Source organism: Brassica oleracea, chromosome C6, assembly GCF_000695525.1.
Source record: "Brassica oleracea var. oleracea cultivar TO1000 chromosome C6, BOL, whole genome shotgun sequence".
In the NCBI taxonomy this organism is placed as follows: domain Eukaryota; kingdom Viridiplantae; phylum Streptophyta; class Magnoliopsida; order Brassicales; family Brassicaceae; genus Brassica; species Brassica oleracea.
This window is the reverse complement of record NC_027753.1, coordinates 7,674,813-7,696,655: the sequence shown is the minus strand read 5'-3', so window position 1 is coordinate 7,696,655 and position 21,843 is coordinate 7,674,813. Positions and strand designations below refer to the sequence as shown.

The following is a 21,843-nucleotide window of genomic DNA, read 5'->3' as shown; positions in this document are numbered from 1 at the left end:
ACTGCATGTAGTGGATGTGCGTAAACTGAAAACGACAGAGGTTACAGCTTCCAACTGTCGGAAAAACCAACGCCTCAACCCCACAGGTAAATTAAATTGCAGAGGCAATTAAAACTCTTGTTCAAAAGATCAACCACTTAGGATTCATCGCCGGAGATTCGAACATGGACGGAGTTGTTCTTACATCGGTTCCATATGTAATATGTGGTCTCTCTCTGCGCAGTGTCTGTCTGAACAGAGTTAATGCTGGATCCAGATACCATTCTCCGAATACAGTTTCAGTGCTTCGAACTGTGAATTGCGTTTCGTCTCTCTCAATTCACCCTCCTCAAAAAGGCAGTTCCTTCCTTCGAAAGCGAAATTGTGTTGCAACTTCTCGCATTGTGGTGAAAGCAGCCGCAGCTTCTTCAGGTAAGAGGTTGCACCTTTATTGTTCTTGTTAAGAACAGAGAAACAGAGCTTGATCTCTGGAAACTGTATAGTGCATTGTGTCTTTGCTGGAATTATTGGAATTTAGCGTTATGGGATCTCCAAGACAGATAACTAGAAACTTAAAAAAAAAAAAAAAAAAAAAAAAAAAAAGATAAAGATCTTTGTGTTTCTTTAACAGCATGATTATTGGGCGTTCTTAGGATGAGGATCTTAGTGGAATATAAGAACCCGTCTCTTAAATTTTAACTAAAAAAAGCTAAGAACCCGTTCTTAAATAAGAGTTTTAAGAGCCGGTTCTTAACTTTTTTAGTTAAAAGTTAAGAGACGGGTTCTTATATTCCGCTAAGAAACTCACTCTAAGAACCCCCAATAATCATGCTCTACAGCTTGAACTTGAAGAAAGAGTGTCGGAAAAAAAATGCATTTTAGGGTTTAACCCCTGTTTCATCTTGATCTTTGTGGTTTATGTAGTTGGAAATGCAGATGAGAACGTGGAAGAACCGGCTACAAGTGTGAAGTTTCAGAGATCAGTGGCATTACCTGGTTGTTCTACAACGCTCTCCTTGCTCGGCACTGGTCAGTTTCACCATATCTTCACTCTTTAGCAACGGTTTTATAATGTATATAGATGAAATGCTTCTAGACTTCTTGCTCTGAGACTTCCTTTGATGTATCTATATGTGAATATGCGTCAATCTTTCTCAGGGTTTAGGGAGAAGAAGTTTGCCATCATCAGTGTCAAAGTCTATGCTGCTGGTTTATACGTGAATGAATCTATCTTGACCGGGTTAACCACTTGGAAAGGGAGGTCTGCTGATGAGATTCAGAGAGATTCATCACTGTTTAACTCCATTTTTCAAGGTAATGATGAATTATATAGCTTTCTTTGTTCACATTTATATCTCTCTTTGAGTCTTTGTTGCTCTCTTTGATGCAGATCAAGCAGAGAAGTCATTACAGATTGTTCTTGTGAGAGATGTTGATGGCAAAACCTTCTGGGATGCATTGGACGAAGCCATTTCGCCTAGACTCAAATCTCCTTCTCCTGATGATAAAACCGCCCTCTCTACGTTCCAAGGGATCTTCCAAAACAGACCTCTCAACAAAGGAAGTGTCATTCTCTTGACTTGGACCAGTCCTTCTAAAATGCTTGTAAGCACAATCTTTCCTCAGGCTTTGTGTTTATTTGAATTACTTACACACATGAGATTGCTCTTCTGTTAGGTTTCTGTTTCGTCTGGAGGGTTGCCAAAGGATGTGGATGCAGCGGTTGAGTCAGGTAGTGTTACATCTGTTCTGTTTGATGTGTTCTTTGGGGACTCTCCAGTTTCTCCTACATTGAAATCCTCACTGGCTAACCAATTAGCTATGGTCCTCAAGTAAAACTGTAAATGTAACATATCATTTTGTAATATGAATATTTTGGAACTTGTGATGTGTTAAGACATCATGTTTGAGCTTAGACTTAATACTGGAGTTCCTAATATTGGAAATTAAAAAAGAATGATTGTGACAGAGATTATATGGGTTTGGCCAAGTTGAGCAAGCGAGCCCTTGACCACATGCAACTTCCTGTGTCACTCTCACTTGGACCACATTATTCATGTTATATTTGGAGTTTTATTGTGTGATGCATTATTATATTTCTCACTATTATTATAATGGACCAAGTAAGAAATGTTTTGGTTGGTAGGATTTTAATCATATTTAACATATATAAGAAAACAGCAAAAACAAATCTGCTTGGTGGTGGTGGCCTGGTGGGGATAGTTTGGCTACTTCAGTCAAAACTCTATAAAGTAATTGTGAATGGTTACAAAAAGCATGATTCATGTGGTGAATGATGGTGATTATGCCCCCCCCCCTGTTGAATTGTGACTCATGCAGTTTCTTTCTCCATATCTTCGTTTTTTATTATTATTCAATGTTTGCTGATTTTAGTATCATATACCGTATGATACAGAGCCTAGTCTAAAGAGATAGGACATCATTGATTGATTCTTATCTTTGGTCAGTCCTATATCATGACCAATTCATTCTTAGTTTAGTTAAATATGGTTAGAAAACAATGAAAAGGCAATAAAGATATGCACAAAAGTATCATTCCACTTAAGTTCTAACGCTTTCAAATATAAGATATATAATCATTTAATTGACATCTTATAGAGAATAGTATTAGTTATCTAATATGAATTGAGTTTCTATTCATTTTTATAAAAGTTATTAATATGGTTTTTATATATGTGAAACTGTCTTTTTCATGCTTTTAGTAATGGACCAACTTTGCAACTCACTTTTATGTTTGAATGTCTCAAATACAACAAGAACAATAATGTAGATTTTAATTTGTTAATATTATATTTAGGTCAGATGATATTTAAACCTTTTAATGAATTGCCCCCTTTGTGAAATAAAACTTTCAATTTGAGCCAGACACTAAAAGCTGGTCTTTACAATAATTACAAACGCCAATTTGTGTAAATTGATATGTGAATAATATCAATTCATCTAGCTTCACATGTTTTATAATATTGTTACTCTTTTTATTATTTTATTCTTACAATAGCATCAGATTTTCTTTTGAGTTTTATTATTATCAAAAATAAGAAATTGACTAAACACAAGGCGACAGATAATCAGATATCAATCCAACAACTTGATTATATATGGAAGGTCGTTTTCTTGCTGTTGGTTTGAATTATACATGGAATGTTTGTTGGTATCTTTATCCTAATATATTCAAGTTGTGTATATCCTCCTCTTTGAACTAGTAAAATCTCTAAAACGAGTTAATAATTAATTCCAAATCTGAAACCAATATCCTAAAATCAAATATTTCTGTACATGTAATAAGTCAAATGGATGGTTGTTTCTTCAAAAGGATGGAGGAATTAATTGATTTATAATCTACCAAAATAAAATATTTGTATTATTATCATAAGAAAATCTAGAAGATAAATTTATTTTCCAACCAAATTGATACAAGAGAGCATCACGTGGGGTTAAATCGACCACATTGCAAAAAGAGTGGATACAGTTTAAACTAAAATATCGGATAGGGGTCAAAATCTAAGATAGAGAATTAATAAACGGTCCAAATCTAGCAAACAGCTGGCTTTAAACCAATGGAGTCATATTCCAAAAAAGGTCGCCGAAACAAAAAAACAATTTAAAATTTCACCCTCAGAGTTCCTAATAATAACGAAACTGCCACTCATTTTTAAATTTCATTATAAATCCTTCTTTCTCTCTCTGGCATCGTCTTCTCCGATCTCTGGATCTAGGGTTTTTGTTTCTTGTCTCTCCTCTCTTCGTCTTCTTCACTGTTACGGCTTATAGCAGAACTCGTCTGGTTCCGAGAGTTTTAGGGTTTCTGAAAATTATCTCTCTCTAGAGATTCAAAGATCTTAACTTTCTTCGATAACTCCAGTGATCTCTGAGATTTTGAGTTTCTGGGTTTGTTCGTATCGATCAGAATCAATCAGGGCAAGATTAAAGTCGATAAATTTGAAGAAGATGCAACAAAACCAAGTGAAGAAGGTTACTCTCTCTCTCTCTAAAGTTGTCTCCTTTGTCCTAATCACGCTATGTGTCTTCACCAGGACGCGAAAGAGATGGACTTTTTCACAGAGTACGGCGACGCCAACCGATACCAAATCCTCGAAGTGATCGGCAAAGGAAGCTACGGGGTCGTATGCGCAGCCGTCGACACGCACACGGGAGAGAAAGTCGCTATCAAGAAGATCAACAACGTCTTCGAACACATCTCCGACGCGCTCCGGATGCTCCGCGAGGTGAAGCTTCTGAGGCTCCTGAGGCATCCTGATATAGTGGAGATCAAAAGCATCTTGCTCCCGCCTTCCAAAAGGGAGTTCAGAGACATCTACGTCGTGTTCGAGCTCATGGAGTCTGATCTTCATCAGGTTATTAAGGCGAACGATGATTTGACTAAGGAGCATCATCAGTTTTTTCTTTATCAGATGCTCCGTGCCTTGAAGTTCATGCACACAGGTACGGTTCTCTTTCTGGAAGCATGTTTTGTTTTTAATCTATGGTTTAATGAATTTTGTTTGTTTTGTTTTGGGTGCAGCTAATGTGTATCATCGTGATCTTAAGCCGAAGAATATACTGGCTAATGCGAACTGCAAGTTGAAAGTTTGTGACTTTGGATTGGCTAGAGTGGCGTTTAATGATACTCCAACCACAGTCTTTTGGACGGTTTGTATCCTCTTGGGACACTTTGTGTGTTTGTTAACTTTCTCCTGTTCCGTTTTTGACTTTTTCCCTTTTGCTTCAATGCAGGACTATGTTGCAACAAGATGGTACAGAGCGCCTGAGCTCTGTGGATCATTCTTTTCTAAGGTATTAAAAACTCTTTTCTTCTATGCACTTGTCTATGCTCATGTCTTGTGTAGTAGATATGATTAGTGTAGAAGTAGTTGTATAGTGTTGTGTGAGTGTCCCAGTGTATTGAAATAGAGTTCTTGTTCAGGGATGACTTTATACTCTCCCGGAAGTTGAAAAACCTGTGAATCAGGTAACTTTTGTATCAGGTTATTATGTCCATTGAGTGGTTTCTTTTGCATTCTCCTGCAGAATATACACTTCACATTTTTTCTGAATTTCATTTTATTAATTTTCTCTCATTTTAGTCTAATTTATTGTTACTATCTTTTTTTTTTTTTTTTTGCAGTACACTCCAGCTATAGACATATGGAGCATTGGGTGCATATTTGCAGAGGTGCTAACAGGGAAGCCATTGTTTCCTGGGAAAAGCGTTGCTCATCAGTTGGAGTTGATTACTGATCTTCTTGGCTCACCAAAGTCAGAAACCATCTCTGGAGTATGATTTGATTGATTGCCTTTTTTGTTCTTCTGCTTTACAATTCACACTTGCACAAGACACCATACATGCTTATTAAAACATCTATATTATATGATTACAGGTACGAAATGATAAAGCTAGAAAATACTTGAGTGAAATGAGGAAGAAAGATCCAGTCACCTTCTCTCAAAAATTCTCCAAAGCAGATCCTTTAGCTGTCAGACTTTTGCAGAGGCTGTTGGCTTTTGATCCAAAGGACAGACCTACTGCTGCAGAGGTCTCTCTTCTTCTCATCTTTTAACTTCTTTGTGGGTATCTCTCTGCTTATTTGTTTTTTTTTTTGGTTTCCTGATAGGCACTGGCTGATCCTTACTTTAAGGGTCTTTCTAAAGTGGAAAGAGAACCATCGTGTCAGCCAATCTCGAAGATGGAGTTTGAGTTTGAGAGAAGAAGGTTGACAAAGGATGACATTAGGGAACTTATTTACAGGGAGATATTAGAGTACCATCCTCAGTTGCTCAAGGACTACATGAGCGGATCTGAGGGATCAAGTTTTGTATATCCTAGGTTTGTATATTTTGACTAATCATTCACTTCATCTAATCTGGTTTGCTAATTTTCTTGACTTCTTGGTTGCAGCGCCATAGGACATCTTAGGAAGCAGTTCAATTACTTAGAGGAGAATAGCAGTAGGAATGGGCCGGTCATACCTCCTGAGAGGAAGCACGTATCACTTCCTCGGTATGTTTTCTTCGGTTGCTTCATAGCATTTTTGTAATCAGAGAGTTTCATCGTTTATTCTACCTCTTGTACTCTCTCTCCACAGGTCTGCAGTACACTCAAGTGCAGTCCATTCCACTAGTCAACCCAACTTGTGTGCTACGGAGAGTAGACGTGTTCATTTCGAGCAGCCTTCAAGAAATGGAGCAGTTTCTTCAACTAGAGCTTTAGGACCTCCACCAAGAGTACCACCATCATCTGGTAAAAACCTTTTATCACATTACCAAATATTTATCTCCTAAATTTAGAAACTAGTTTAATCGCTGTGTGTGCGCGAGCTTTACAGGTAGATCAGGTCGTGTTGTGGAACCATCTGCATCTTATGAGAATGGGAGGAACCTCAAAGAAGCTTATTTCAGAAGCACAGTATCGTCTCAGCCAAAACCTCAAAAGTTCGTCCACCAATACAGTCCCACCGTGCCGCCACCAGCTGCTAGGACTAACCAACCAAACGTCGAGATTGTGAACCGACCAAACCCTTATTTCCAGTCACAGCTCCCCAAGACAGATCAATCAAGCAACAACACACAAATGGCCATTGATGCTACCCTGTTGCAAGCACAATCACAGTTTGGTCCAGCTGGAGCCGCAGCGGTTGCAGTGGCAGCACATCGAAACGTAGGCACAGTTAGTTACGGCGCAGCAGCGTCTTAGATTCATCAAGCAAACAGCATTTGAGACATTAGCTTTTTATGTAAAGTATTGTTTCAGGCAGGCTCTGATTTAATTGCAGTGGTGTAATAAAAGACATTCAGATATAGTAGTAACTCACAAAGAACAAGATACGGTTTAGATCAGTCGGATCCAGGGTTGTTACCGGTTATCATTTCGGTTATCTGGTTGGCTCCGTAGTCTTTGAATTTGTTATAAGCGTAGTTCATTGAAGAGAAGAAGATTGTTGTGATTATATACTTCTTGAACTTTTTGATCGGTCCCATTACTACACCTTATGGGTTGGTTATTCAACGATGAGATCTGCTACTTTTGGTTATGGGAAACGTTGAATCTAAATGGCCAATATATAGTCATTAAGCTGGAAAACGTGGGAGTCAAGAAACCTCATTGGTCCTTAGGTCTTTCTCCTCCGTAAATCAATCTTCTTAGCATCATAATTACTCATATTTAATTGAATGGCTGACCACAAAGCAATTAAAGATTAAACGTTATGGGTAAAACTAAAATCGAACCGGGTTATTTCCAATCAGTTCCGTTTCAGATTTTAGGATCTAATTTTTATGACCAACTCATAAGAGGAGTTATGGGAGATTAATAAATGACAAAGGGACAATGGTCTTCAATTTACTAATAACGACTTCTGGTCCTCTTTTTCCTGTTAATTAAGCATGGAATGATGGAAGTGTGGTTTTTCGTCTTATTTAATTTTATTAATAGGGAATGAAATCAATTATTCAGTTACGTGACATTAACTCATTAAGCATCCGTATTGAATGGTCCATTATGCTTCTCGGGTTTTTAATAACTGATGTTGAAGACATGGAGGTTTTTTTCAATCTACCATTAAATATTTAAACTGAGATTGTGTACGTTATACCTAAACCATGATCAAATCAAGGATTTTAATTAAAATCCCCCAATATTAACCTTCAAATCAAAGAACTTTTATTCGTTAAATTAAAACAATTTACATATTAATTATCAATAAGAGAAATAATGCAAATTAATTTCTTTAACTTCTTTCTTTTTAGTAATGAATAAAGTATACAAATTACATTCAATTTTTTTATTAAATTCGAATTTTCCTTTTTTGTCAACATGTTTTAAATCTCCTATTTCTGTGGGGGGGAAAACAAACGAAAAAAAAAAAAAAGACAATCAGTTTTTTAATGTCGGACGCTGAGATCACGTGAGAACCGTGATATGTACGACAGGTAAGGGTAAAACCGTCAATTTGCTCCGACGGTTCTCCGCAGCTGTCTCAAAATATAAGAGGCCCAGTGTTCAGAGACGCTCCGTAGACCGTAGATTCCCTCTTCTTCTTATTTTCTTCTGTACTGTTATTTTTTTGGATCTCTCCATCTCTCTTAGGATCTTTCGTCCTAAGGTTACCTGAATTTTGTCGGTACGTGAAATGTTCCTCTCTTTCTGTTTCTTCTTCTGATATTTCTTTAACGCCTTTTTACTCCTAGTTTGCGAAATGATGTAACGTGAGTGACATAACATACGATGATTGATCTAGTTTTTAGATGTTGTCTGTTCATATGATCCCATATCATATTGTTCTCTAAGATCTGGCTAGTGAATTGATTCGTCTTTGGCCATTGGATCTAGATCTGTCGTTCTTTTCATATGATCCGTTCTAAATTCCATTTAATGCTGTCACGTTTTTCTTTTGCAGGTACTTGATATCAAAATGGCTACTGAATATAAGCCCAAGAACATTCTCATTACGGGAGCTGCTGGATTCATTGCTTCTCATGTTGCCAACAGACTCATCCGTAGCTACCCGGATTACAAGATCGTCGTCTTGGACAAGCTTGATTACTGCTCAGATCTGAAGAACCTCGATCCTTCGTTTTCTTCCCCAAATTTCAGGTTCGTGAAAGGAGATATCGCTAGTGATGACCTCGTTAACTACCTTCTCATCACTGAAAACATCGATACGATCATGCACTTTGCAGCTCAAACCCATGTCGATAACTCTTTCGGTAACAGCTTTGAGTTTACCAAGAACAATATTTACGGTACTCATGTTCTTTTGGAAGCCTGCAAAGTAACTGGACAGATCAAGAGGTTTATCCATGTGAGTACCGATGAAGTCTATGGAGAAACCGATGAGGATGCTGCTGTTGGAAACCATGAAGCTTCTCAGCTTTTACCGACGAATCCATACTCAGCTACTAAGGCTGGCGCGGAGATGCTGGTGATGGCTTATGGTAGATCATATGGTTTACCGGTTATCACAACTCGTGGCAACAATGTTTATGGGCCTAACCAGTTTCCTGAGAAGATGATTCCTAAGTTCATGTTGTTGGCTATGAGTGGGAAGCCGCTTCCGATCCATGGAGATGGATCTAATGTCAGGAGTTACTTATACTGTGAAGACGTTGCTGAAGCCTTTGAGGTTGTTCTTCACAAAGGAGAAGTCGGTCACGTCTACAATATTGGAACAAAGAGAGAAAGAAGAGTGATCGATGTGGCTAGAGACATCTGCAAACTCTTAGGGAAAGATCCTGAAGCAAGCATTCAGTTTGTAGAGAATCGACCCTTTAATGATCAACGATACTTCCTTGATGATCAGAAGCTGAAGAATCTTGGATGGTCTGAGCGAACCGGGTGGGAAGATGGATTGAAGAAGACAATGGAATGGTACACTCAGAACCCTGAGTGGTGGGGTGATGTCTCTGGAGCTTTGCTTCCTCACCCGAGGATGCTTATGATGCCCGGTGGTAGAGTTTCTGACGAGAAGAAAGACGCATCAAGCAACACTGTCCAGACATTTACAGTTGTAACACCAAACAACAAGACTAGTGATCCTAAAGACAAAGCCTCGTTGAAGTTTCTGATCTATGGCAAGACTGGTTGGATCGGTGGTCTTCTAGGGAAACTATGTGAGAAGCAAGGGATTACATATGAGTATGGGAAAGGACGTTTGGAGGATAGAGCTTCTCTTGTGGCGGATATTCGTAGCATCAAACCTACTCATGTCTTTAACGCTGCTGGTTTAACTGGGAGACCTAACGTGGACTGGTGTGAATCTCACAAACCAGAGACTATTCGTGTCAATGTAGCTGGTACTTTGACTCTAGCAGATGTTTGCAGAGAGAACGGTCTCTTGATGATGAACTTCGCCACTGGTTGCATCTTTGAGTATGACGCTGCACATCCTGAGGGTTCGGGTATAGGTTTCAAGGAAGAAGACAAACCTAACTTCACCGGTTCTTTCTACTCAAAGACCAAAGCCATGGTAATATTCTATCTAACTCTAGACAGAACAAAGAAGTGTCTTTGTTCATAACTGCTCTGTTTTGTTTCTTCTTCGTCTTGTCACCAGGTTGAGGAGCTTTTGAGAGAGTTTGACAATGTATGTACCTTGAGAGTGCGGATGCCCATCTCATCAGACCTAAACAACCCACGAAACTTCATCACCAAGATTTCGCGCTACAACAAAGTGGTGAACATCCCCAACAGTATGACCATACTGGACGAGCTTCTCCCAATCTCCATCGAGATGGCCAAGAGAAACCTGAGAGGGATATGGAACTTCACCAACCCAGGGGTGGTGAGTCACAACGAGATACTCGAGATGTACAAGAGCTACATCGAGCCAGGTTTTGAATGGTCCAACTTCACAGTGGAAGAACAAGCAAAGGTCATTGTTGCTCCTCGAAGCAACAATGAAATGGATGGTGCTAAACTAAGCAAGGAGTTCCCAGAGATGTTACCCATTAAAGAGGCACTGATCAAATACGTCTTTGAACCAAACAAGAGAACCTGAGCCCTCAATAAACAACACACAAGACGCCACAAGTGCTTATCTATAACTGTTTTTTTTATATTAAAATGTCTTTTTATGTTTACTCGTCATCTTACATCCTTGTAGGTAGTTTCACTATATTGATTCTACTAAAATATGATTTTATCATTCTTATTTAATATTTATAGAGACGAGAGCTTTTCTTTTTCTCAAATCCTACGTTTTCCTCTCAGATGTTACTTGCTAAGACAGTAACGAAGAGTCACTTACTGGGTGTGACCATTATGGTTTCCACTTCCACCAAGGCAGGTTCAAACACTTGAACTTGATCCTTAAGCTATAGCCTAAGAAGAGAAGCAACAAGTTTTTTTCCTTTATAAATAAATAAACCCAAGTACGTGATGTGAACTTTGTCAACATTTAGGGATAGAGTTTGCTTACGTGAACAGTTGCGGGCGGGAACGAGAGAGCTGAGAGCGTTTAATAGGGGAGAGGATAAGGTTTCGTAGAGTCGACTGCGGATTAGCATTGCCACCACCACCAAATACAGCATTTCCTCCTCCTGAACCACCACCAAATACAGGATGTCCTCCTCCTGCTCTTCTGTTTCCAAGATCAGATGGAATTGCGGGTGAGTCGTTGGAGATGTCGAATGGACCCGAGTTTGCACTGTTATGTCTTGCTGGCCATATCTCATCTCTAGGTCCTGGTGTTGCAGGAGAGAAAAACGACCGGTCTGCACCAAATAAGTTAACTTGACTTGGAGATATTTATGCAACAGTAGACTTAGAATCGTAAGAAGCAGCACTAAGCTCTAGATACGTTGGAGAATTAAAACAGTGTTGTTAAGTAACCTCTGCGAGTGGGCTCTCTGTTCTCCATCATATTGACTGGTGCGTTTGAGAAAAAGTCAGGTTCCTGGTGTCGTGGATAGAAGTTATTTGCTGGTTGAATGGCTGTGCGTTTGACTGACTCATACTCACTTCGTAGCTGGTCATACATCTCATCAAGCTTCCTCTTCTGTCTGATGTTTAAACACAATTAATATAGCTTGTTAATACAATTGAGTTTCAGATAAGGATCAGACCAGGGAAACAAAACGTATGTTTAATTGCTGACCTTGATTTCTCGGAGAACTTCTCTTGAAGCTCTTGTTTATCCTTGGTCAGGTTTTCTACCTCTTGCTCCATCATCTGACACCTCTTGCTCATCTTCTGGTATGCTGCATGCGCCTTCTCCATTTTCTCGCTTAACATTGCTTGCACACCCTCACATTTCTGACGACACTGCGCAACAACTCTATTCATCTTGCACTGCATCTCTAAGTCCCTTTGGGAAACGTAAAACATAATACTTCGGTATGCACTCTTCATCACTAGATTCAATTAAGGAAAACAAAAGGAGGTTCGTTGAACGCATAAGACACAGTCAGTTGATGGAAAAAGTTATCGCAATTGAGTTTAGATTTCAAACACAGAGGAACACTGTTCAACTGCAGAACATAACTACAACTGATGCCAAGAGTGAAAAGGACTACATTTACGAAAAGGATACGTATTTGTGGAGAAATCCCAGCCATCGCCATCTGATAACAAAAGTAAACGACGGGAAGATGTAAGATGGGAACGTTACAAAACTGGAAAGGAAGAAAAGCTATAGCATCCTTGCGTAGTACAGCTCAACCACTTACATTGACCCATTCTTCATTTGGATTGGTATCCACAGGCTTCATCAGACTAAAATGGAAAACAAAAGATAAACTGTCAAGTAAGGAAATAATGCCATTACAGCTAAACTGAAGCTAGGCAAGCAGCTTAGGGAACTTTCTACCTCTTGGAGAGTACTTGATCACAAACGGGACACGCCCCATCATTACTGAGAATCTTGCTAGCATCTTCAGTACCTTCTCATAATGTTAAATTCATCATATCAAGCTCAAGCTCACAACTAAATTATTCATCAAGACAAGGCTGAAGAAAGAAAAGTAGTACATAATAAGTGGCCACATGTGGTGGAAATGGCTCGGCCTTCCAGTTCCCTCCAACAGGCGTTGCACCTCATTTCAACCTCAAAGACAAGAATCTCAAGCTGCTAGGCACCTGCAACATGTAAACGAAACTTTACTTACTTCATAGTCTTCGTGACTTTGAGTTCGATTATTCAATATATCTACACCACGAGCCAGAATCCAAACTCAAGCGTTTGAAAAACTATGGACTAAGAACTAAACTCGTTGAAATCACCAGTCAAAGAGGTACTACCAATACAGATTCTGATTCTAACTGCAGCAAATTGTTGAAATGCAAACACGAAATTGTATAAACAGGTTGCTGGAAACACAATCTAAGCAATAGAATCTGTTCAGCTTCAGTAGGATGCTGTTTATAGTAATCGATGATGTATAAAGTTACGTTTCTGTGATAATCGTTGATTAAAAACGAATTTCAGGAATGAAAACCCTAGAGAATCTGCATAAACAGCACACAGGCTCCAGAGATCCAGAGATTACGATCGAAAATTAGGGTCTACTCATCACACCGATCAACCTAAACGAGACAGTTCGATCGAACAATTGGTTTTACTACTCTGTGTAACTCGAAAACTGACGCAATCCTGGGAGAATCGAACGATATAAGATCTAGACTGAAGAAGCTTAGCTCACCTGCGATTTTCGAGAGAAGGCAAGTGAGGAAGAACAACAATCAGCGTTTAAGCTAAACCGATCTGACGGAATCTGCAGAAGAAGATCTCAAATCTAGAATTGAAGAAGAAGAAGCAGATACGAATTCGAGAGAAGACTGAGCGAGGATCGTTACCTCTCGTTGATTTCGATGTCGGCGCCAGAAACGAAGATTTGAAAATTTTCCAGAAATAATAAAAAGTATATTAGGCAAGAGGGGACCGTTACATAGATGATTGCAAAACGACGTCGCGAATATAAGGTCCAGTGTGAAACGACGTCGCTTCGGTTTTCAAGGTTTATGTAGAAATGATAGAATCAAACTGTCATCTGCTCAGTTTATTTAAATTAAAATGCTGTAGCCTTATATTCATGAATCATGATGATCTTTAACCACCCAAAACATACTAGTAAATATGAATAGTCGTCAAGCTCCCGAACAATAAAAGAGAGTATACCAAAAGCATAAGAAATAGAACGAGGCAAAATGGAGAGAACATTTGTTTGTCATTGATTTTTCTGAAGTTTATGAGACTGTAAGCTTTTATTTCATGACTATAACCACTCAAAACAGATTATACACAAGAACATGTTCCTGCTTCACAATACAAATATAATGAATCATCAAAGTCTCAAACACCACTAAGAGAGAGTAAAAATCAAGGAACAAGAACAAAATCTCTCTTTCAACCACTTTCTACAAATACAAACAATAAAAAAAAAAAACTCAAAAACTTGCAATCTTTAAGCATTGCGTTGTTGGTTGTTCCAGCTCATAGGCATGCGATCCGAAATGATCGGAGCAGCAGCAGGAGGAAGGCTTTTGACGTTGATATTAAGAGGATATAACCGATATTCGATATCCGTTTCTCTGCAAGATTTACCAATCTCTTCAAGTAATTGACCTCTCCTCACAAATCTCTCTCCCATGTTATGATGGTTCATCTTATGAGTTGCCCATATCGTGATTTTCATACTGTTCAGTCCGCACATTTCTCTAAATGCAATCCTCGGCGATGGATACCAAAGATCCTTCTTGTTATCTACATAGCTGCATAAAGAAAAATCATTGAATATAATAACTTCATGTTAGACTATGTATGGTTTTTAAAATATAGAAGGTTTAGACTAAAGAAGAGTTTGCTATATACTGGCTAAAATTCTTAGAGCAACCTTAATGGTTGGTATATAAAAATGGGTTTCTCAACCTAAAAATAGAAATATTTTAATATGAGATAATTTTTCAATTAAATTTGTTTTTTCATTAGACATGTGAACAAGTGAAAATGTGACATATATCAATTGAGTTTCTACAGAGTTTTTTGCAGGTTCTTTTTCCAGAACTTTATCCCACTTTCTCTCTTCCTATTTCATTATTTTAATATATATTAGTTGTTAGAAATTTTGTGAAAAACTCTTGTTGGAGCTGTTCTTATATCACTTAATAGGGATCTAAGGGGTTACAAGTTCGATTTTTGTTGGGAGGGGTTTGTTTTCCTAAGAGAAGTTAATATAACATGGTTTAGGCCTCGCCTTATAGTGATATACCGGCCTTCGGATCCAGAATCTCATAGGCATTCAAAAAACGATAAAGAGGTTTAGGGTTTAGCTTGTAACCTGAGTATCCTCTGTTTCAAGGCGGTTATCTTCTCAGTTGGAGTTGCTATATGGACGAAGAAGTCAACGATTTCTTGCATATCAGGACTACGGTAATAATTAGCTATAGGTTTGTTGCCGAGAAGACTATTGGGGTATACAATCTTCTGATTATCAAATCTAAGAAACACAGTAGTCAAAATGTTCATCTCTTCCACAACCATCTATACAACATACAAAAAACAGAGGATTAGTGCTTTACGTGCGTACAAAGTTATTGAAAATTTGAGGAAGAGAGTGTCAAGGAACAAACCTGAACACCGTCTATTTCACACCTGTCACCGACATCAAATGGATGATTGACAAAGACGAAGATGACAGCTTCGAACAAGTTCTTGCATGAGTTTCCAAACACAAAGACTACAAGAAGAAGCTGAGAGCTTATGACAAGCAAGAACTTAGTTGTAGCGATTCCGAGAATGAGAAGCCATATGATTATGATCACAATGCTGATCAAAATATTGATGATTCGGTGAAGCCTGTTCACAGCTGTTTTTGTGTCGTTTAAGGTTAAAGCTAGTGCTCTTCGTTCTCTAAAGGCATTAACCTAGAGAAATTATTACAAGACTTTAGCATCCTTGTATGAAAGAAAGCTTTTTGAGATAAAAACACTGGTTTGACCAAAAAAAAAAACACTGGCAAATCTCATAAATAACATTTTTTTTAGTTTTTATCAAAATGAAAATTTTCCAAAACAGCATTTATTAAACTACCTTACATCCTAAACCCTACTGATTCCACCTTTTAAATACTAAACCTTAAACTCTAATCACTAAACCCTAAATATTTTTGTGTGTGCTATTTTTTGAATAAAAATGTGATTATAGTTGCTACTTAAGAGTACTTTTAAAAACAAACACTTACCACCCAATTCTTGAGACAAGATTTGCTGATTCTGTGACTCTCAGAAGCTTCTTCAAAGAGATTCATAGCTCTTTCAGACTCATATTCAGTCAGAAAACGCATGAAATCTTCCATATATATGTACCTATTAACCCGAAAAATCCTCTGTTTTAAGTCTTGTACTTAAGAACATCAAAGTTGTTCATAACGTCATGATGATATGTGATACCTGGAACCAGGCATAGCAACATTCTGGAAAATCTTCCTTGCTGCCTGTTTTGCTTCGTTTTCACTTTGTATCTGTGTAGCTTTGTCATCTTTATGAGTTGAGGTGTCTTGTATCTGTTCATCCAAAGTAGAAAGTGCTCCCTTTCTTATTACATTCATCAGTCTCTTCATTTTCCAAGCAGATACGTTCTTAGTGTTCATCCTCTGCAAATGATCGATCCTTATCCCTTCGTCCTCTCTTTCTTTCTTGGAACCACTCCTCGACAGTACTTGACTCTTACCAATTATGGTTGGACTCTTCTTCAGCCTTGCACTTCCAATGGTCACTTTTGGACCCGGATCTGGAGGAGAGAGCTTAGCTCCAGCCATCTCCTCTTCTACATGAACCACACGAGGAGGTCCAGAGAGTGTCTCAATAACGTATTGTGTAAACAAAGACTCATGAATCCGATCGAAGTAAGTACTCATATGAAACGAAGAGGCGAGAACTTTCACCAGTAAGGTCTTTATGAGCCAGATGATAACAGCAACGAGTAAGCAGACCAAAACTTTATTCACATACTTAAGCACGTGGCTACCAGTCTCTCTTTGTACTTTCTTGTCGAACAAGAAATGCCACGCGATCAACACAAGCCCTAGCCAGAGACAGTTCTGTACCGCCTTTCGAATCCCGTAAACGAAATACAAAACCTTCTTTCTCAGAAGGAAGTTGCTCTCGACGAAGTACACGAGTAGCCTCACTATCCAACTCGACACCAGTCTCCCACAGATCAAGACAAGAACCATCACTTCCCATTTCCACAAAGCTAGGTTCCATAGTTCCTTGCCGCGCAAGAAAGGTATCACTAGGCTACAAATCAAACCGGCTATGATCAGAATCAGAAAGATCCATTCCATGATAACCCAAAGAGAAAGCTTATCCTTCTGGTAACCTTCAGGAAAATCCTCTTCGGAGAACGGATCCTCCTCTTCTTCCAAATCCGGGTTTGGATTTCCAGGTTTAGCGGTTTTCCCGCCAAACCCGGGTTTCAAATTCCCGGACTTTGGAGTCCGACCCGAATGCATATCCGGGTGACCCGGGGTTATAGGATCCATCAATCTTGATCTTGTTTTTGTCTTCATCAAAGTCTTGGTCGTTCTATTCGAACTACACTTCACAACCTCTGTCTCATCAACTCTGTCCTCTTCCTCACTTTCGCTACTGTCGTCACTATCTTTAACATGTCTCCGTCTAACCGCGTCAATAGTTTCGTTACGGTTACCCATCGTCGCCGTGACTTGCGACGGGGAAATCGTGTGGGTTCGAAGCTCAGGCATGTTCGGTTCCATGTCGAGTGAGATTTCATCTCCTGAAGCTTTTTGTTTGTTGAGAAACTGGTATATGAGCTTTGACGGTGGATCTACTGGCTCGTTTCTCCGCGGCGTGAAGTCAAAACCTTCTCCGTCGTCTAAGTCTTCGCCACCGGTCGTATAACCGCTCTTCTCTTTCTCGTCACCGTTCAAGAAGTTGTAGCTTGATTCTCTCGAGAACTTTCCTCCTTCGCCTTTGTTGATTAACTGATCTTTCTCTTCATCGTCGATCTTGACAATGAAGTCACGCCGATCATTCGTCGGATCAACGGCCATAATTGATTAGGTTTATGATTATGTTTGAACCATGTGAAATGTTATGATCTTGTTGGTGCTTATTGACAATAATGAATCGTAGATGATGAAAAATATTACTATTTTTAAAAAAAAAATTGTACAATTATGGAGTAATGCAGCTGGTGATAATTATCATTAAATATTTTAGTTTACGCATCTGAATCATTGAAAAACATTTTATCTACCAATACATAGACTCGTGTCTTCATCTTGTTAATGAAAGTGAAAGAAAATTAGTATACAAATTAAAGTCAACAGTTTATACCATTTAAAACATACAATTGTTTGTCAATACCCAAGAAAAATGGAGGCCATGTTCAAAAATGTTCAGACACGCAGCAGTTGAATACGTAATAAAAATTGTTTGTCCCATAATAATACTCAGGTTTTGTGACGTGGTGAGATATAACGGGGCAGAAGTTGATACCAGAAGGCAGAATATGAGCCAGACGTGGTTGGTTTAGGTTTGGTCTGAAAGTCTGCTTAATACTAACCGGAAAAGAAAATGACACGTTGTTGATGAAAACGGCACGACGATTAGAATACAAATTCAATTGCAGCTAGCTACCGGCATTGTTCATCCAGATTGGCTACAGAAGAATTTGTTTTTTGTTATCTTATAGTTTTATATATTTAAAAATAGAAAAATTCTCTAGGATAGTTATTTTCAAGTTTTTGTCACAAAATAGCTTTTAATAAAAAAAATGACCAAAATAAATTTTATTAAAAAGTAAAAACGTATTTTATCCTAGGTTTAACTAGTTTAGACTTAAGTTTTATAGTTAAGGGGTGAAGTTTTGGAGATATGACTTCAAATTTTTAAAAAATTAAAAATTAAAAATTTCAAAATAAAAAAGGTTATTTTGGTAATTTTATTTCTTAAGAACTATTTTTGTGACAAAAATTAAAAATGAATATCTGAAAGAATTGCCCTTTAAAATATCACACCAAATTATTTTTACCATTGAACCTATTTTTAAATATATTTATTTAGTTATATAAATATAACAATAACTACTTTGTAGTTTGTACGCTTGGTTCATATTTGAGTAACTTCCATTATACTCCTAAATAATCGGACCCATTTTTTTGTAAGCTAAAACTGCCGAGTGACTTTAATTCCACAAGTTACGGGTTCTATATAGATAATAGTTTTCTACAGTCCACGCTCTTTTACGATACAACTATGTTATATCATTTCACAAAAAAAAAACTACCCAATAAAAAACATTTCAATTGCAATAATGAAGATAATGATATGTCTTCAGAACACCATCGTTCCATCTTAAACCCAATACGATGTCATCTAAAGAAAATAAAAAAATTTTATTTTTATTTTTAGCCTTTTATTAGAAAGAAAATTAACTGTAATAAATTATACAAAAAAAAAATATCCTTAGAATTTTATTAAGCTTAAATCAGACATTAAATATTTTTGTGATTACAAAATTTTTGAAGGTTACTTCAAGGAACATGCAAAATATTCATCAACTAATAAATTATTTAAACAAACATATTAACTCATCTATTATATTAAATTAGGAACATGGCCTATTAATATAGGTTTAGTCCTACTATTTTGATACGATTATTAAAACCTCTTAATAATTATTTAAGAAAAAATATTTTACAGAAATATGATTATAAAAACACAAATATGATTAAAACACAAATAGAAAATTAGTTTCTAAAAAAATGTAAAACAAAAAATATACCCACTTTAAGAGCGGGTGAGAATCTAGTTGTTATTAATATTATTTTATCTTTTGAATTATATTTGCATTATCAGAAGAAAAAAGTTTGATACATGTGATTGTGAAGATAAAAATTGAAAGGAAAGTTGTTTCATGCATGTGATTCAAACTTCAAAGACTTCCGATTTTGTTAGATTCATTATAAACGGATTTTGTTGTAATTAAAAAAATTAAATTTATAGTTAGTTTATTATTAATGTAAATAATCAAATATGTCATATTAACCAACATTTTAAGTGGCCATACTATGACTTGTTATTAGTAGATAAAAAAATGATTCTAAATTAATATATTATATTATTCTAAATGTTCAATAATATTTTAATGTATTTTGGATACATATTAAGAATTGAGATCATGTATGGTACAATTTCTTTTTAAGATTTTGGATGTTTCAGGTTCTATTGGATATCTATTTAAGTCTGGGTTCGGTTCGGATAATACTCATAATCCGAAATATCATAAAACAAGATCCATTTGGTATTTATGTCAGGTTTGGATCGGTTCAGATTTATTTTTATCGGATCAAATCCGGTTCGGATTTTCGGGTTTGGTTTATTTGTCCAACCTTAACCATAACGGCTTTTATTTAATTGTAAATCATTATTTTAAAAACATTTCCATGATCTTACCTACGCACGAATTGTGGAACTACTACGTGAGAAGGTATATATTTCAAATCCCAAATGTAATTCAATATCTCTTATGCAAACTATTTTTTAAAAATATATCAAAAATTAACATTCAAATTTAAAAAATGTTAATATTTCCTTTTTTAATTTCTTTTTTGGTTTTCGTGGGAAGTAACCGCTCTTTCTTTAATTACAGTGAAAAGGAAAATTTCCTTTTTTTATATTTTTTTTGTTTTTATGAAAATTAGCCGTTTCTTTTAATTAAAGTGAAAAAGAAAATTCGTGTTAGCCGTTTGAAAAGTAGCCGTTTCTGTTTTGATTTTCGTTGTTATAAAAAGTCCACTTCCAACGATCTCACATCAGATAATCCCATTCTCCTTTCCGTCAAGAAAATAATAATAATAATCAGTTTCTGAACCATGGAGACACTAACTAACTAAACATACTTGCCGGAGAGCAACTTCCCGTCCCCTTCTCCCTCGCTCATATTCTAATACAACCGATAGAAAACAAGATCATGTTTGTAATCGGGAGGTACTTCATGCACGACTAGGGTTGTTAATATGGGCTTTTGTCAATAGGGTTAGCCCAGGCCGCATCTAATTTTTTAACCCTAAACCCGTTACTTTTTGTATGGGTTAAAAAAGGGCCGGCTAAAATAAGACTCGGGCTAACCCTAAGCCCGTTACTTTTTTTTATGAAAACAAAATCACTTAAACGACGTTGTTTTCATTCTTCTCCATCTTTTGGCTGTTTCGATTCAGAAACGAGAAACACGATCTCTTGAGCTTCACTTAAACACGATTCCAAATCGAGAGAAACTAGAAACGAGTTGCGAATTTGATCCTGACTCCTGAGCTTGATCATGCGACTCTATGAGGTACGTTCTTCTAGGTCTTTTCTGTGACGATTGGAGCACTTTCTGGGTTTGTTGAAATCGATCTCTAGGTATGTGGGTTTGTCGAAATCGATCGCTAGGGTTTGTGGGTTTGCTGAAATCGATCTCTAGGATATGTGGGTTTGTTGAAATCTCTAGGTGAAGTTTTTATGCTTAAAGGAATGTTCGATTTCGGGATTTCGTTTTCCTGAGTTTACAATGACGTTCCGTAGCTTAGGAGTGTGGCTTCGTGCTCCAGAACAAGTACGTTTGAGTTGAATTGTTGTAATTGTTATATGTTTTTTTATTCACAGAACAAGCTGCAGAATCTGACTGGACAGCTGTCTGCGGTTGTGAAGTTATAGCTTGGAAGTTAACAGCAGAACTTAAGCTGTTTTTGGAAGTAGTGCTCAGCTTATTGTTGTTTGTGTTCTCGTTTGTGCTTGTGTTCTCAGTCTATGAGTAGCTTCCTCTCTGTGATCTTAAGCTGATTTGTGTTCTCGTTTGTTGTTTGTGTTCTCGTTGTGAAGCTGTGTCATTTGAATGTGTGACTGCAGTTTAGAGTTTCTGAGTGTGTTCTTTGGCTTCGTCAAGTGATTAAGTTCTCTTATTTTGTGGTTGCAGAGTGGAGTTCGTGAGAGAGCGAATGTTGGAGCCTCGAAAGGAGAGCAACGTGTTGGAGACTTGGAGTCTTGGAAGAGTGCAACTTTTGGTTTTAAATTTTATGATATATTATACAATTATGAATAAAAATATGTAAACTTTGGGTTTTTAATTTCATGATAAACTTTTACAGTTATAAATAAAAAAATATATAAGCTTTGGGTTTTTAATGTCATGCTTAATTAAAGACAAAAATTGATATAAAAGAGTATTACTGATTTGCAAGAAAAAAATAAATGGGCTAACCCTGTACCAGTCCTAACCCTTAAATAAAAGTAGGGTTAAAATAGGGTTGGGTTAAAATAGGACTGGGTTTATATTACACAAAGGAGGGCTTAACCCTAACCCTGAACACAACATCCCTATGCACGACGATGACGAAGCTATCGGC

The 21,843-nt window shown here is 37.2% G+C and overlaps 5 protein-coding genes and 1 long non-coding RNA gene across 10 annotated transcripts; 4 read left to right on the top strand and 2 right to left on the bottom strand.

The window, feature by feature from the left end:
* The first annotated feature begins 85 nt into the window (after positions 1 to 85).
* Positions 86 to 1,949, top strand: LOC106298394 (fatty-acid-binding protein 3). The gene is made up of 5 exons (XM_013734505.1): positions 86 to 411; positions 904 to 1,008; positions 1,138 to 1,293; positions 1,370 to 1,584; positions 1,657 to 1,949. The coding sequence occupies exons 1-5, from the start codon at positions 165 to 167 to the stop codon at positions 1,813 to 1,815; spliced, it is 882 nt and encodes a 293-aa protein (XP_013589959.1). The 5' UTR covers positions 86 to 164; the 3' UTR covers positions 1,816 to 1,949.
* Positions 1,950 to 3,688: 1,739 nt separating this feature from the next.
* On the top strand, positions 3,689 to 6,944 carry LOC106300887 (mitogen-activated protein kinase 18). Its single transcript, XM_013737144.1, has 10 exons — positions 3,689 to 3,972; positions 4,035 to 4,443; positions 4,523 to 4,650; positions 4,735 to 4,794; positions 5,126 to 5,275; positions 5,379 to 5,534; positions 5,613 to 5,824; positions 5,897 to 5,998; positions 6,084 to 6,238; positions 6,324 to 6,944. The coding sequence occupies exons 1-10, from the start codon at positions 3,949 to 3,951 to the stop codon at positions 6,689 to 6,691; spliced, it is 1,764 nt and encodes a 587-aa protein (XP_013592598.1). The 5' UTR covers positions 3,689 to 3,948; the 3' UTR covers positions 6,692 to 6,944.
* A 1,058-nt stretch (positions 6,945 to 8,002) lies between these two features.
* On the top strand, positions 8,003 to 10,679 carry LOC106300528 (trifunctional UDP-glucose 4,6-dehydratase/UDP-4-keto-6-deoxy-D-glucose 3,5-epimerase/UDP-4-keto-L-rhamnose-reductase RHM2). Its single transcript, XM_013736683.1, has 3 exons — positions 8,003 to 8,117; positions 8,394 to 9,962; positions 10,050 to 10,679. The coding sequence occupies exons 2-3, from the start codon at positions 8,409 to 8,411 to the stop codon at positions 10,491 to 10,493; spliced, it is 1,998 nt and encodes a 665-aa protein (XP_013592137.1). The 5' UTR covers positions 8,003 to 8,117; positions 8,394 to 8,408; the 3' UTR covers positions 10,494 to 10,679.
* Positions 10,680 to 10,725: 46 nt separating this feature from the next.
* Positions 10,726 to 13,336, bottom strand: LOC106300529 (E3 ubiquitin-protein ligase CCNB1IP1 homolog). 4 transcript variants are annotated; one of them, XM_013736684.1, is made up of 10 exons: positions 13,289 to 13,336; positions 13,135 to 13,206; positions 12,464 to 12,571; positions 12,303 to 12,375; positions 12,163 to 12,208; positions 12,027 to 12,057; positions 11,592 to 11,847; positions 11,327 to 11,496; positions 10,914 to 11,208; positions 10,726 to 10,816 (listed from the first exon to the last, which is right to left on the bottom strand). In XM_013736684.1, the coding sequence occupies exons 3-10, from the start codon at positions 12,531 to 12,533 to the stop codon at positions 10,810 to 10,812; spliced, it is 948 nt and encodes a 315-aa protein (XP_013592138.1). In that variant the 5' UTR covers positions 12,534 to 12,571; positions 13,135 to 13,206; positions 13,289 to 13,336; the 3' UTR covers positions 10,726 to 10,809. The 4 variants fall into 4 exon arrangements, with proteins under 4 accessions (XP_013592138.1, XP_013592141.1, XP_013592140.1 ...); XM_013736687.1 differs by having other exon boundaries at positions 10,914 to 11,178; XM_013736686.1 differs by having other exon boundaries at positions 12,303 to 12,366.
* Positions 13,337 to 13,896: 560 nt separating this feature from the next.
* Positions 13,897 to 17,515, bottom strand: LOC106299519 (mechanosensitive ion channel protein 4-like). The gene is made up of 5 exons (XM_013735599.1): positions 15,881 to 17,515; positions 15,673 to 15,796; positions 15,062 to 15,355; positions 14,770 to 14,972; positions 13,897 to 14,203 (listed from the first exon to the last, which is right to left on the bottom strand). Exons 1-5 carry the CDS (start codon positions 17,503 to 17,505, stop codon positions 13,897 to 13,899), a joined length of 2,553 nt encoding a protein of 850 aa, XP_013591053.1. The 5' UTR covers positions 17,506 to 17,515.
* A 3,112-nt stretch (positions 17,516 to 20,627) lies between these two features.
* On the top strand, positions 20,628 to 21,622 carry LOC106299326. Of its 2 annotated transcripts, XR_001261745.1 has the most exons (3): positions 20,628 to 20,792; positions 21,104 to 21,192; positions 21,414 to 21,622. It is a non-coding gene; the product is annotated as an uncharacterized LOC106299326 (long non-coding RNA). The 2 variants fall into 2 exon arrangements; XR_001261744.1 differs by lacking the exon at positions 21,104 to 21,192 and having other exon boundaries at positions 20,641 to 20,792.
* Positions 21,623 to 21,843: the final 221 nt, after the last annotated feature.

Excerpts from the sequence above, each read along its gene's own strand:
- LOC106300528 (XM_013736683.1), top strand. The coding sequence starts at position 8,409 with ATGGCTACTGAATATAAGCCCAAGAACATTCTCATTACGGGAGCTGCT. Across the intron at positions 9,963-10,049 it reads ACTCAAAGACCAAAGCCATG|GTTGAGGAGCTTTTGAGAGA; the intron begins GTAATATTCTAT and ends TCTTGTCACCAG.
- LOC106298394 (XM_013734505.1), top strand. The coding sequence starts at position 165 with ATGGACGGAGTTGTTCTTACATCGGTTCCATATGTAATATGTGGTCTC. Across the intron at positions 1,009-1,137 it reads GCTCTCCTTGCTCGGCACTG|GGTTTAGGGAGAAGAAGTTT; the intron begins GTCAGTTTCACC and ends AATCTTTCTCAG. Across the intron at positions 1,585-1,656 it reads CCAGTCCTTCTAAAATGCTT|GTTTCTGTTTCGTCTGGAGG; the intron begins GTAAGCACAATC and ends CTCTTCTGTTAG.
- LOC106299519 (XM_013735599.1), bottom strand. The coding sequence starts at position 17,505 with ATGGCCGTTGATCCGACGAATGATCGGCGTGACTTCATTGTCAAGATC. Across the intron at positions 15,797-15,880 it reads GTTGCTATGCCTGGTTCCAG|GTACATATATATGGAAGATT; the intron begins GTATCACATATC and ends TCGGGTTAATAG. Across the intron at positions 14,973-15,061 it reads GTGAAATAGACGGTGTTCAG|ATGGTTGTGGAAGAGATGAA; the intron begins GTTTGTTCCTTG and ends TATGTTGTATAG.
- LOC106300887 (XM_013737144.1), top strand. The coding sequence starts at position 3,949 with ATGCAACAAAACCAAGTGAAGAAG. Across the intron at positions 4,444-4,522 it reads CTTGAAGTTCATGCACACAG|CTAATGTGTATCATCGTGAT; the intron begins GTACGGTTCTCT and ends TTTTGGGTGCAG. Across the intron at positions 5,999-6,083 it reads AAGCACGTATCACTTCCTCG|GTCTGCAGTACACTCAAGTG; the intron begins GTATGTTTTCTT and ends CTCTCTCCACAG.
- LOC106300529 (XM_013736684.1), bottom strand. The coding sequence starts at position 12,533 with ATGAGGTGCAACGCCTGTTGGAGGGAACTGGAAGGCCGAGCCATTTCC. Across the intron at positions 12,058-12,162 it reads CAAATGAAGAATGGGTCAAT|ATGGCGATGGCTGGGATTTC; the intron begins GTAAGTGGTTGA and ends TTTTGTTATCAG. Across the intron at positions 11,209-11,326 it reads CAGAGAGCCCACTCGCAGAG|ACCGGTCGTTTTTCTCTCCT; the intron begins GTTACTTAACAA and ends TATTTGGTGCAG.